This window comes from Gracilinanus agilis, chromosome 4 (assembly GCF_016433145.1).
Source record: "Gracilinanus agilis isolate LMUSP501 chromosome 4, AgileGrace, whole genome shotgun sequence".
Classification (NCBI taxonomy): Eukaryota; Metazoa; Chordata; class Mammalia; order Didelphimorphia; family Didelphidae; genus Gracilinanus; species Gracilinanus agilis.
In genome coordinates this window covers 58,235,444-58,250,299 of record NC_058133.1, presented here as the reverse complement: position 1 = coordinate 58,250,299, position 14,856 = coordinate 58,235,444, and the positions used below count along the sequence as shown (strand labels likewise).

The 14,856-nt window shown below is 38.1% G+C and overlaps 1 protein-coding gene across 1 annotated transcript in view; it reads left to right on the top strand.

The window, feature by feature from the left end:
* Nucleotides 1-14,445, top strand: part of LMX1A (LIM homeobox transcription factor 1 alpha) — a 191,022-nt gene extending 176,577 nt beyond the window's left edge. The window contains exons 4-8 of the mRNA XM_044674451.1: nucleotides 2,697-2,869; nucleotides 5,494-5,571; nucleotides 7,408-7,477; nucleotides 10,230-10,400; nucleotides 14,285-14,445. Of these exons, the coding sequence (XP_044530386.1) occupies nucleotides 2,697-2,869; nucleotides 5,494-5,571; nucleotides 7,408-7,477; nucleotides 10,230-10,400; nucleotides 14,285-14,445 (653 nt within the window). The remainder of the gene's footprint in view (nucleotides 1-2,696; nucleotides 2,870-5,493; nucleotides 5,572-7,407; nucleotides 7,478-10,229; nucleotides 10,401-14,284) is intronic.
* The last annotated feature ends 411 nt before the right edge of the window (nucleotides 14,446-14,856 follow it).

Here is a 14,856-nt window from a genome sequence, read left to right as displayed (position 1 = left end):
TATCATATTCTCTTTTCCTCCATCCAGCACAAAACGGCAAGAGAGTTTCAAATACTCATTCACACTCAGGTACTGATAATATCATTATCTTCCAAGTGTATGTATATTTTAACAGGGATCATAGTTAAGGGAATGAAATTTTATGAGAAAACCAATGTAGTACATGTTTTATTGTTACAAGTATGGTTTTTTAAAATTTAAAGAAACAAGCAAAAAAGCATCATCCTTTAAAAAATAAATCATTTGGTTTTGGGAGAAAGCCAAAGTTCACAAAACCTCAGAAATGAAAGAATTTAGCTAAGAGGTAAACAATATAAACTTATGCAGATATCTTTACTTTTAGGAGGGGAAGACTGAGTGGATGAGAAATCTGGGAGTCACAAAAGTGACACAAATTCTAAGTCATATATTATTAGTGGCAGAGATGGGCCAGGGGGCCAGGAACTGAGAACTGAGGGAATAATTCCCAATTGATGATGCACTGGGAATTCAGTCTTCATGGGACAGGAGGACACAGGAAGGGATCAGTCACAGAACTGAAGGGCATCCTTTTTTAGTTTCAACTCACTTGACCAAGAGTTCCCCTCCACAATATCCTGAACAAATATCTAGCCCTTGTTTGAAGACAGGTAGTGATAGGCTCCCACCCATGCTGATGGCAGCCCATTCCATTTTGGGATAACTCATCTTAGGAGCTAAGTTAGAAGCCTGTTTTCTTTCTTTCTACAACTATCCCCATATATTGCTTTTACTTTAACAAAGGGGAAAAAACAGAACAAGCTTTTTTGAAAATTTAAGCCTTTAAATATTGGGATTCACTGTCATGAAAGTTGTTTTCTTTTCTAAGACTTCTTTGCAACTCACTAAAACCCCCCAATTTTTTTTCAGAGAAAGTCACCCAAGTTATTGATAATAACTAGTGATAAAATTGGATAAGGGTCAAGCTCAGGGGTGTGCAAGAGTCAGTTGGAATCAGCTCATATGAGTGAATTATTAAATTTTCAATGTGAGTGTTTACACCACAGAAATTGGCAAACACTACAGATTAAAGCTGTTCTATTGTTCTGTTGATTGTCTAAACTCAAGAAAATAGTGGAGAAAATGTTAATAAAGCAGATTAAATTTTAAAGTTTTCTGTGGATATGTTTTCCTCTGAAGAGCCAGTTGTTAAATACTTACTATCCCACCACTGATAAAAGCTAGAATAATTAAATAGGTAAACCAAATGCATTTTTATGACACTTTTGAGTTCAGAAGCAGTTTTTCCTGGCTTAGATTAAGAGAATATTCAAAGCTTCAGCCTAGGAGAACACTATTTTAGAGTAAGTTATTCTGGGGCCAGCAGTTAGGTAGCACAGTGGATAGAGTGCCAGGCCCAGAGGAAGGAAGACTTGTCTTCCTGAACTCAAAACTGGCCTCAGACACTTCCTAGCAGTGTGACCTTGGGCAATCCATTTAACCCTCTTTGCCTCAGTTTTCTCATCTGTAAAATGAACTGGATAAGGAAATGGAAAACTGCTCCAGGATCTTTGCCAAGAAAATCCCAAATGAGGTCACTGAGAGACACAACTGAGCAACAGCAACAACAAAAATCTGTGGTTGGTAACAGTTACATCAAGAGAGGAAAAAAAAAACCTCTTCTGCATCTTGTACTCAGGCAGTTAAATATCTCTTTTCAGTCTTCATCTATATTATATCTTATCATTTATAAATTTCTCATGGCAAATACTAAACCATATCATATTTTTATTCTAATAATTATGTTTTATTTCAAAAAGTTGTTCTAAAACTATCTGATATCTCTTCTTTTTTTAAAAACCCTTACTTTCCATCTTAGAATCATTACTATGTATTGGTTCCAAGGCAGAAGGATGGTAAGGGCTAGGCAATGGGGATTAAGTGACTTGCCCAGGGTCACTGAACTGAGCAGTATCTGAAACCAGAGTTGAACCCAGGATTTCCCATCTCTAGGCTCTGCTCTCAATCCACTGAGCCACCTAGCTGCCCCATTTGATATCTTTTCAAATTCTATGAGTCAATAAAACAGGGTGGCATGCTTTATATTATCCACGAATGGTGGGGTAACCTAAAGGTTGAATCTACTGATCAGAGGGCACCACTTTTCACTTGGTTGACAGCTACTGAAGTTGTAAACATGATGCTTCTAAAGACACACTAATCTTTTATAGTATTATTGTCATGGGGCACTGGGGAAAGAACTATGAATTTGCAGTTGGAAGATCTGGACTTGAATTCCCGCTCGACTACTACTACCTGCCCGACTAGGGGCAAGCTATTTTCACCTAGCTGGACCTCAGTTTGGATTAGATAACCTCTAGAGTATCTTACATCTCAAAGCCCACAATCCTTTTAGAGTAATTATAATAAACAACAACAAAAAGCACCCGTCCTAACAGCTTCCAGCCTGAAAAGGAGGGGTAGGAGGTGTGTGTGTGTGTGTGTGTGTGTGTGTGTGTGTGTGTGTGTGTGTGTGTGTGTGTGGTTTTTTAAAATAGGAATTGCATTTTTTGATTCTCTGAATTCTTACCTTATAGTCCCCTACTCTGAGACTATATGAAGTCAGTTCTATGGCTGAGGGATTGGGGTAATAATTTGGGGGCAAAAAAATACATCCCTATAAATCCCAATAAAAACCTTTTGATAGGTTCTCTACATTCCTGTCTCTTTTCTTTCAGGTAAAAGTGATGATGATGACAGTCTTTGCAAGGCAGGTCACGGGGCAGGGAAAGGGGTTGCCGAGGATGGCAAGGACCACAAGCGCCCCAAGCGCCCCAGGACCATCCTGACCACCCAGCAGCGGAGAGCATTCAAGGCTTCATTTGAAGTCTCCTCTAAGCCATGCAGGAAGGTATTATTATAAGGAAGAAAGGGGAAATCGAATTGCTCCTATCTGTGTCACATCTCTCTCTGATGAGGAATCAAGGAAAACTTGTCTAACCCTAAACAGTACAGGCCCTCTTAAGTCTAGTTTGAAAATCGCTTCCACATATATTTTCCTCCTCTCCTAAGTATATATACTACCTTCACTTCATTCATTCATCTGTTTGTTAATTAAATAAATATTTCAATACTTCTTTATACAGAATACTGTACTGGGAAAATGTGAAGTTTAGATATGCCAAGATCCTGCATAGGGTACAAGAGCTGAGTGGGAGGATCCAAAATAAACATACACACACATTCATATAAATTACATAAATTTATTAAACGGGTGAGTTAGCAAAGCGTTCTGTGGAGTCTAAGCACATACACAGACAGCAAACATGGACAAGAGTTAGGGAAAGCTTGGTTAATAGAGAATCATGACAGGAAGAAAAATTAATTTAAACATTGGTTTCATCTCCTTCTTGTACCTGTCCAAAAAATTTCAGGAAGATCTTCTTTCCTTGCTCTCCTCACTGATGATGCTTATTTTTGATCCTCTAAGAGAAATAACATTTCTAAAATCCTACTCTTTCTAAGAAGTCATCCATGACTAATTAAGAGATAAGTGACAGGTTTTCCCATAATTTAAACAGAACACAATATAACTTTTCATTCTCACTATGTACTCCTTTCCACTAAAATGCTTAATTATGGCATGTAAGGATGTAAACGCTTAACCTATCCCTTTATTAGCTGCATTTATTCTCTGTTTCAAAAACCTTGGATTATTCTCATGTTTCCTGACTCATCCTGGGCCTCTCCAAGGGTCAAGAGCCCTGGTGATCAAGCCACCATAGTGTAACGCTAAGAAAAAGAATTACCTATTTATTTGAAACTATCATAAAAGACGAGAAAGACCAGCTATATATATATTTTTTTAAGTTTTCAAGCCTCAGAGTTGTTCTAACTTTCACTTTTTCTAATTAATATTGATTCAGAACATTTTTCATATGACTCTTAATATCTTTTATTTCTTTTTCTAAAAGCTGCCTCTTCCTATCCTTTGACCATTTACCAATTGGGGAATGTCTACAATTTATGAAAATTTGACTCAGTTCTCTATATGTTTGAGGAATGAGATCTGTATCAGAGAATCTGACTGTAAAATTTTTTGATATTACTTAAATGTGTTGGGTGGTTTCTGCAGACCATAGGCAACATGTCTGACACCTCCACATTAGACCAACTATAGCACAAGGCATAAGGTAAACCATGCCATTAGAAAATCGCAAAGGGTATGATTATTCCCCTTTTACAGATGGGGATCAGAGGATAAGGTGTTTGCCTGGTTATACTGAGAGTAAGCATCAGAAATAGCATTTTTAACCTCGCTTGCTGCTAACTCCAAGTATGGCCCTCATTCCAATATGCCATGATGTCTCTAAATAAGTCAAGAAAAAGACATGGCAACATTCAAAGTGAATTAAAATGCAAAATGCAAACCGTAAAACAAAAAGCAGTAAATCTTTTTTAAAGGTAATTTTCACAGAAATCCCCAAGCTCTGTGTTTCTGTTAATAAATGTGTTACTGCTAATGTTCAACAATGGGCTAGTATCCCACATCTCTGGGAAGAGTTGGCCAATGTTCAATATAAATTCAAACCCCAGAAAATACCTCCTTGAGGTGTTTCAAACCTTTGAGTTCATGATTGTTTCTTATGAGATGCACTTGGTAAATTAAAATGAAAGAAGGGGATTTTTCTAATGCTTTGGATTACTCAATTTCTGGCCAGCCAGTTCTTTAGAAAGATATTGACACTGACCTCTTCTGGAGTATTTACTAATAATTCATAGTTTTGTTCAGTTCAAATTGCTACGTCATCAGACTTATTAAAAATTACCCACTTGACGGCCTATTGTATGTTCCAAACTTGAGCTTAAAGCCAAGTGTGAAACAAGAAGGGATGTATGTTTCCACATTTTTAGACATTCTCCTTCCCTTGACCTTGTTATAAAATGTCTCTTCCATTCTTCTGTCTACCTTCTATTCTTCCCATTTCTAATTCCTTTCATTGGTTTATAGGGGAAATATAGTCATTTCGAGTTCAATACATCATTTGCCATAAAATAATTGCACATATGAATTATACATAATAAATGGATTATAATAATTACATATAACATACTATAATCATATAAATTATACAGAATGTCACCAAAGTCTTAGGGTAGTGTTAAGTCATTAAAACTTGACAATGCACAAAGACTTTTGAGACATCCAGTAAGAAGGCAGTTTTGTTCAGTTTCATGATTGTTTGATGTTAAGTTTTTGACCAGAATAATTGAGGGAAAAAAACATGTAACTGGTATTCTTCATCTTTTATGATAGTTTTGAATAGATTATTTCACTTTTTCAAAACTGGTAATTCCTTTCTACCTCCATATTTTTAAAAAACCTGTGTACCTGAAATGTATTTATTAAAGGAAAATAGGGTGGTATTCATGATAAACATACATAATAGGTTTACACATACTATAATAAGAAATGCTTCAATGGCTTGCCCCTTTTTTGAAATTTTAATATTTCTAACTTTCCATCTTTTAAAGGTAAGAGAGACTTTGGCTGCTGAGACAGGGTTGAGTGTTCGTGTCGTTCAAGTTTGGTTCCAAAATCAGAGAGCTAAGGTAACCTCCCTTTTATATTTTTACATCATCCAAATCCCTCAAGATATTGTGTTTCTCTGCAAAACAAATCATAACAAAACCCAAAAGGATAGTGGTAGAAAGAGATCTTTTCTTGTGGCCATATTAGTTAATCACACACTCACTGGATACAACCAGTCATATACCTGGGGGAATGCTTCATTTTGTTGGTTTTAAGATGAAGCTTTAATTATTATTCAAGCATATTGTAAACATTCTCCTAAAAATCGCATTGTGCATTCCAACTGATATATTCAGGACCAAGCCTAATGATGTAATAATAATACTTGGCATTTATACAGGATGTCCCAAAAATCTTAGCGTGACTTTTGGAACATTCTCTACATCTGAGTTTTGCTGTTTCATTTTTGATTAATGTAAATGGCAAGTCATTAACTAAAACAACTTTAAAAAGCCTCCGTTTACTTGGTATTCCAAATAAGAAGACCAGCTATTATGATTATGTGACTAAAATAATGCTTAAAAAGAACTAAGAATTTTTAGCTATTCTATATAATAATGCACTGCTGTTATGAGGAGCTTTCCATTTTTAAAATATCACATTTGATCCTCACCAATACAGCAGAGCTACCAAAGTACTCTAATTGCTGTTATCCCTATTCTATAGATGAGGAAACTGAGGCTCAGGAATATAGCTGAGATTCTATCTAGTAACAGATGGATTATATACTCAAACTGGGATCTCCAGGTTCCAAGCCTACTCTTCATTCCTCTATACCAAACTGATTCATTAAGTAATAATAATTGAATACTTTAATGTTTTGAGTTATCTACTACACTTTTTAAAACAAAATCTGTGAAGCATGTAATATAAATGCTATTATTCACATTTTATAGAAGAGAAGATTCTCAGAAATTGTATATTGTCCAAGGTTATACAGATAGTGTTTGGTAGAACCAAAAGTTTAAGCAAGATCATACAGTGTATGGTATAACCAAGAATACAGCCATGGTCATATGTATGTGTGTATATAAGATAGTATGTGGCAGAACCAAGAATGTAACTATGATCATACAGATAATATGTAGCAGAATCAAGAATATAACTAAGATTATACAGATAATATGCGGCAGAACCAAGAATGTAACTAAGATCATACAGATAATATGTGGCAGAACCAATATTGTAACCAAGGGCTCCTGATTTTAGTTGAACTGGCATTTTTTGGTATTTCACTATAAGCACATGGTCCTTTCCAGGACATACCTCTCCATTTTTTGCAATCTTCCCCATTCCTATGAACAGTACTTTCTTACTCCTACCTGTCTTTTAAGGCCCTCACTCTGGTCTGCCTTCCACAGTAGCAGCCTTTGCCCCACAGACCTTTCTTCCTCATCCTCATTCCTTTAGGATATTTCTCTTTATTAGGGGTATAACCAATCTGCATTAATGGGGTCATATGTGCTAAAAAGTTAATATATCACCACCTCACAGCCAGTACTTTAATGGATTTTCCATAGATGATGTCCTGAGGTAGGGGTATCATAGAATTGTTTGGGAATCTAAAGATCTGTGCCAGCTCCTGTCTCTGATGCCTGCTCTTTATGTGATGGTCTTTGGCAAGTCTTTTAATTGCTCTAGGGTTCAGTTTGCTTATTGGTAAAGTGAGGAGGTCCTGATTTGCAAATCCCTTCCCCAACTGTAACCTGGAGCAGGCAGGATCCTGTGGTTTCACCCATCAGATAGTTTTATTTCTGAGGCCATCCTTCTGCCTTTCCTTCTTTCTCTCCATCCTCCATCTTGTTAGGCTGCTGCAGGTGGGCTAGGTTCTAACCCCCTTGTTCCTTCTTCACCAGATGAAGAAATTGGCAAGGCGACAGCAGCAGCAACAGCAAGATCAGCAGAATACACAAAGGCTGAGTTCAGGTAAGGTGGACGTCCCTTCCTCACCAGTTAGTGCTCTGTTTCTTCCTATTGGCTCCCAGAATTAAGAATAAGGCTTAATTAGCCACCACTAAGCTGCCCCAGCTTAGCTCTTCATCATTAGGTCTTTGACGTGAGTGATGTTCCATCACCTGACTCCCCTATCATCCTTAGAGTACCCTGTCAACCCTTCCTTTTCCTGACACTATAAATTAATTCCCTATTGTTGGCATTATTTTTCTGCTTGTCCATTCTTGATGTGATTATCCTCAACTGCATTAATATGGCTTGAGACAGCTAAATGGTGAAGTGGATAGAATGCTGGGTCTGGAGTCAGGAAGTACCAAGTTCAAATTCAACCTCAGAACTTTATTCGTTGTGTAATACCGAGCAAGTTACTTAACCTCTTTTATCTCAGTTTCCTCAACTGTAAAACTGGGATGATTTTAGCACCTTCCTCCCAGGAATTATTGTGAGGGCCAAATGATATAATACTTGCCTGGCACATAATGGATGCTATTTATATGCTTATTCCTTCCCTTCCTTCTTTAATGTTAGGACAGATCTTACCATCATTGCATCATTTCAGTAACATGGAAGTCTTACAAAATTCTTTTATATTAGCTTGTCTTGTGGTCATAAATGAAGTAATGAATTCTCTTACTCTAAAAGGGGGTTATTCAAGGCAAAGAATTTAAGAATACTTTCATTAATGTCATAGGTATGCATGGTATATGGACAAATATGCCAACACACTTGGGTTGGCACATACTCTATCATGCCTATAATGGGGATGATGCCATTTTTGTATGAGTGCAGGCTGTTTTATATAACTAGGATCTTCAAGGTAGTGAAACAGAAGCATTCCCTACAATGGTCTGTTTGATCTTATTATCCTCAATTCCAGTTATGTAGCATAAATCTTCTACCAAGATCCCTTTGGAACCTTGTCTTTCTACCAGATACTGAACTGAATGCAGTTCTAGATTGTATTGTTTGATCTTAGTTTTCACTTTATACTTCTGCTTCCCATGAATTCCTTGGCCACTTACCTCTGGGGCTAAAGAGCACATGTCAGGGACAGCTAGGTGGCTCACTGGATAGAGTCAGGCCCAGAGATAGGAGGCGCTAGGTTCAAATCCGGCCTCAGACACTTCTTAGCTATGTGACCCTGGGCAAGTCAATCCCCATTGCCTAATCTTTACTTCTGTCTGCCTTGGACATACATGATATTGATCCAAAGACAGAAGGTAAAGGTTTTAAAAAAAAGAATGCATATCATCAAAGGCCAGATCCACTAGAGAAGGAAGAAATGCAAAAACTGGCAAAGATGTGGGGTTAATGCATCTTCAAGACTACTATTCTTCATGCTCAGTGGAAAGAGATCCAAGTTTGAGTAGTGGCTCTGTCATAGACAGACCTAGAAAGAAGAGATGTTCTCTAATCCATCCATCACATTCTACAGTTTAGAGAACTGAGGTCCAGGTATGGGACGGGTTACACAGACATTTAGTGTCAAAGTTATAATTCAAGCCAGATCCTCTGATTCCCAATTATGGGATCATCAATAAAGAATTGGTGGAAACCTCAGACTGTCTAATCCAATCATATTATTTTATAGGTGAGAAAAAATGAAATCTATCATAGTTAAGTGACTTATCCAAAGTCACACAAGTAATAAGCATCACAGGAAAGATTTTATCTTTTGACATCAATTCTAATACTTCTTTTTGTCCTCAGTTTATTTTGTATATATCTGATTAGTACAATTTGCACATTGTCTTTCTCATTTGCCCATAATGCGAAGACATCGAGTATCTTTTCCATTACTTTGGAACTGTAGGGCTTAGAACAGTGTTTTTCATACAGTAAGAGCATAATAAATGCTAGATGATAATAACAATGATAACTTCCAAAGACCAGGTTGAACAGTATGACAGAGTTTGATCATGTTTAAAATGAAATGTATTATTGAGAGGACTTTGCAAGAGAACTCCCCTAAATCAAATAGAGCAATTGGAACAAAAGCCTTAAAGAATTATGGGAGGGGCAGCTTGGTTGCTCAATGGATAGAGAACCAGTTGTAGAGAAAGAAGATCCTGGGCTCAAATCTGGCCTCAGACACTTCCTACCTATGTTATTCTGAGCAAGTCACTTAACTCCCAATTGCCTAGCCCTTACCACTCTTCCACCTTGGAATCAATATTTATTATTGATTCTAAGATGGAAGGCAAAGATTTCCAAAAAAAGTACTAGGGCAGCAGAAGCTCTTGGTGTGTCTAGGACCCATTTATTCAGAGGCTCCCAAGATATTCTCCTGTAACAGCTCTGGATAGCAAAAGACTAAGGTGTGTGGCAAGTGTTTATCGTCTTTCTTTTTATTATAGATGAAGAAACAGAGACTTAGATTGTTGATTATAATGACATGGCAAAGTGAGAGCAAGATCTGAGGTCCTCCATCACACTGCCCAAACCATCCCAAAAGAAGAGCTTAGGAAGAGTTACATGTTACACCTGCATTGAGAAGGAAATCAAGTCATTAAGAATGTATTATTCACTGTGTGACAAACATTGTGCCAAGTATTGGGGGGAACAAATAATATGCATAAATAAAGATAGTCCCTGTCTTCAAGAACTTACATTCAAATGAAAAGAAGACCTTATTGTAAAAGATGCCAGATGAGACTAAGCCTGGATATTCTTCTCCCTTCTTCCAGCTCAGTGAGAATGATCTCTTCTCTCCTTTGTCCTACAGCTCAGACAAATGGTGGAGGGAGTACTGGGATGGAAGGGATCATGAATCCCTATACTGCACTGCCAACCCCACAGCAGCTCCTGGCCATCGAACAGAGTGTGTACAACTCAGATCCCTTTCGACAAGGGCTCACTCCACCCCAGATGCCTGGAGACCACATGCACCCTTATGGTAAGAAACACCAAACACTCCTAGGACTGAATTCAAGAAACTCCCCCTACTTGCATCTAGGATTTTCCACACTTCTTCTACAAAGTTGCTTTCTAAGCAAGGATAAGTGACTTGCCCATTTTCACACAGCTAATAAGTGTCTGAGTTCAGATTATGAACTTATGTCTTCTTGACTCCAAGTCCAGTACATTATCCACTGGGATACCTAGCAGCATGTCAGATCCTTTCTTTCGTTCCAGGTTGGGGTGAATGGAAGAGCTCATTAAGTAATTTCTAATGATAATACCTCTGATTGAGGTAGGATTCTTTAATTAAGTAAGTAATTAGCTCTGAGACAGAAGCACAAGTAGCAATTTTTCTACTTGCCTTTCTCTATCGTGGACACTAGCAGGTGTTCTAATGTAATCTAAAGACCATAAATCAACCCTTAATAATGAAAAAAGTTTTCCTCCCAATTAGAGTAGACTTATACACTCAATCTGTAGGGAATCTTCCCTAGCTTAGATCTAAGTAGCTATAGACAAGTACCCCTCATCCCCACTTAACATTTAAATAACTTTTAGTCAGTTAGTGGATAGGAGTCAGGGATAGGAAGCAGGATTGTAGTCCAGAGTTACTCTCCAATACATAAAAATGAGATTTCTGGGGGCAGCTGGGTAGCTCAGTGGAGTGAGAGTCAGGCCTAGAGACAGGAGGTCCTAGGTTCAAACCCGGCCTCAGCCACTTCCCAGCTGTGTGACCCTGGGCAAGTCACTTGACCCCCATTGCCCACCCTTACCAATCTTCCACCTATGAGACAATACACCGAAGTACAAGGGTTTAAAAAAATGAGATTTCATAGATGAAGGTATGTAGAATGTTATCTTTTACAAAGAAAAATTCATATTGGCCAGCATTCTACAACATGAAATAAATAAAATAATAGTGGCTAAAATGAAATATAAAGATTTTTCAGGTAGGAGGAAACACTAAACCATGATGGTGCATCAACCACAAATCACGGACTTTTAAGTCAACCAACTTCCTTTGTTCGGTGGTGTTCCTGTATATCTAATAGCTGTATGTCACCAGCACCCTCTGCTGTCCAATAGCAGACACCAGCAAGCTCTTTCATCAAAACTTGAAGCTATTCCATGTATATTTTTGCTGAGTCCCTCTAGCTCACTTCCCTCTACTCAGACTCCAAGAGTGTTCTTGATGAGCCTAAGAGAGTTAGGAAATATAGAGCCCTGACCTATGACTTCTTCTCATTAGGAAAGGAGATCATAATCTTTTTTTCCCAAAGCCCAAATCCCACAGCATGGTCAACAGTGATTCTCAAGTTCATTCAATGGGACCTTGTTGAGCTCCTAAAGAAATATTTGTGCACCTAGAGTTGATTGGGTTAGATGAGGCAATCACTGGTGTAGGCAAAGATTGAATAGAGGGACAAATGATAAGACTAAAGCAAGAGGTAAGAGAAATGGTGAATGGGTCAATGGGTTGGATTCTCTCACTTTTAGGGCTATTACTTTCATTTAGCGAGTCATTTTGAAGTGTCCACTGATTCATATATGATTTGAGCACTGGATTTAAGGAGAGAAGCTGGGCTCAAATCTTGGCTCTTTGGGTAAGTCACTTCACTTCTAGGCCTCAATTTTCTCATTTTTTTTTTTGTATTTTTTTTTTTATTTTAAACCCTTAACTTCTGTGTATTGACTTTATAGGTGGAAGATTGGTAAGGGTAGGCAATGGGGGTCAAGTGACTTGCCCAGGGTCACACAGCTGGGAAGTGTCTGAGGCCGGATTTGAACCTAGGACCTCCCGTCTCTAGGCCTGGCTCTCAATCCACTGAGCTACCCAGCTGCCCAATTTTCTCATTTTTTGGACTAGATAATCTTTTAAATCCCTTATGACTCTCAATCCCTTATCAGTTATGTCATCCACAGTCATAGTTTCCCTCAAGAAGCCTTTCATGACTAATTCCAGCTCCATAGACACATAGATTCCCTGAGATCTCATTTCCTCATCTCCACCTGCCCCACCCCCCACACACACACATAAGATATTTGTGTACTATTGTAGACTCATAGAATCTCAGAATCTTGGAATCTGAAGGAAGTTCCTGGGCCATCGTGTCCTCTTTTAAGAAGTGACCTCTAATGAAGGGAGTCTCATTAACTTCTGAAAAATTCTACTCCATTTTCAAACAGCTCTAATGAAAAGTTTCCTCTCTTCATCTTTGACCCATTGTTCTAAATGCTAAACTGTTCAGTTACATAATAGTTCTCATTGCTCTTGCTCGGGACAGACCTCCAAATACTTGAATGCAGCTACCATGATCTGTCTCTGTCTTCTCTTCTTCATATTAATCATCTTCAGTTCCTTTAACTCATCCTTGTATAGTCTGATCTCAATCACAGAACATAAAGATTTGACTCATTTTGTGAAAAAGCCTGATTCCTGGAAATTGTACAGAAATTAATTCTTCTCCTAATGATTCATATTTAAAGATGCTAATATAGCTTGCCATGGAAAGGAATCCTGAGTTTAAAACTCTTGTCAAGTGAATAACTATTTCCCAAATGCTCTTCCCCCCTCCCCAAGTAATGGATTTTTATAATCTAGATTTGCTTAAGCTGGGATGAGGGGGAGGAGAGGTGCCTATATTACATCACTATTTTATTTATTTTGCTTTGTAATTTTTTACTCTGCTTATTGTGTGGAGTTATCTCTTGTCTCAGGGACCAGGTCATCTATTTCTTTCACATTTCTCAAAGAATTTACTGAAGGATTGGGAACACTGAAGGAATGAAGTAAATGAGGCAGCCAGATGGCACAGGGAATAGATTGTGGATAATGGAATTAGAAGGACTAGAGTTCAAATACTACTCAGACATTTATTTGCCACAGACCCTAGAAAAGTCCCTTCATCTCTGCCTTCCTTAATTTTCTCCTAAGTAAAATGAAAAAATGTAAAAATAATAAAATAAATTATAGTTGTAAAATAATAGAAACAATTTACAACTAAATAAAATAGAAATATTATATAAAATAGTAATACATAGATATAATATTAAAAATAGCATCTCCCTCCAAGGTGGTTATAAGAATAAAACAAAGTGATATTTGTAAAGTGCTTTGCCAGCCTTTTAACATTTTTTAACATGCTACACAAACTCTAAGCTAGCTATTAAATGTTCATTGAACACAGGACGTGGAATTCACCTGAAGCTTCACTGGTCAGTCATGGAGCTGTTTCATGTTTTCTTACCATTCACAGAGCATCATTTTCTAGGTCCAACCTTCTTCATGAAAACTTGAGTAGTAACTCCAGCCAACACTGCCTTCTTCCTTTCCTGACCATCCATAGAATGATGGACAAGTCACTTAACTTCATTGGATGTTAGCTTCCTCCTGTGTGGGATGAAGCTGATTGCATCCAGGAGTGATGAAAAAGTTCAGTCTTTACTGGAAGGCAGATGAAGTGCCGTGATATGCATGTGGGTTGGCAACATTCAGTATTCAAAAGTTTTTGCTATTGTTAGATAGAAGGACAGCTCTAGGGATGGAGAAATCATGGCTTCCCTTCAGCTCTGGGCAGCATGACCTGGACTGCTCACCTTGTTCCTTGGATCACTTATGGGAGCAGTTGATCCTATTCGATTTAGCCCTCTTGTTATACTTTCTTTTTATATGTAAATGTGTATCATTGGGTGTTATTTTACAATGGTTGCATGCATAAATCTAATTTGCTTGAAAAGATGCCCAGGTTCTTGAAGACTGTTGTCAAATGCTACTTTTGTCAGCATCTAGTCTCTACTCAATAAATATGCAGTGAATTAGCTTGTATTTTTCTAGCAATAAAAGGTGAACTTCATGCTGGTGTTTTATTTCCATTTCAGGTGCTGAGCCCCTTTTCCATGACCTAGATAGTGATGACACCTCCCTCAGTAACCTGGGTGACTGTTTCCTAGCAACCTCTGAAGCCGGGCCCCTGCAGTCCCGGGTGGGGAACCCCATCGACCACCTGTACTCCATGCAGAATTCTTATTTCACCTCTTGAGTCCACCCTCAGAGAGTCCAGTGGCTAGGCTCCCAAGTGAAACAAACATATTAAACCAGGGGTCAACTGGCCTTAGTGCGGGAGTTTAGGGAAGGAGTGGGTGGGGGAGGGGCCTTTCTTGGGGATGCTGTATAATAACAATATGGTATAGCCCAGCATTTCCAAAGACTGAATACGTTATGGATTGCATAGTTTAATGTTTCTATAAGAGTCATAGCATTAGATATGAAGACGTGTTTATCATTAAGGACAGGGACTTTTAATCTAGACATTCTCATGCAAATTAGAAACCTAGAGAATCCTAACAACTTCCCACCATTTTGGGGAAGCTCTTGTCAAGAGATGCGTGCGTCTATCCATCTATTCACCCACAGACCGATGGACGTGTGTGAGTGTGTGTAACCTTTCGTA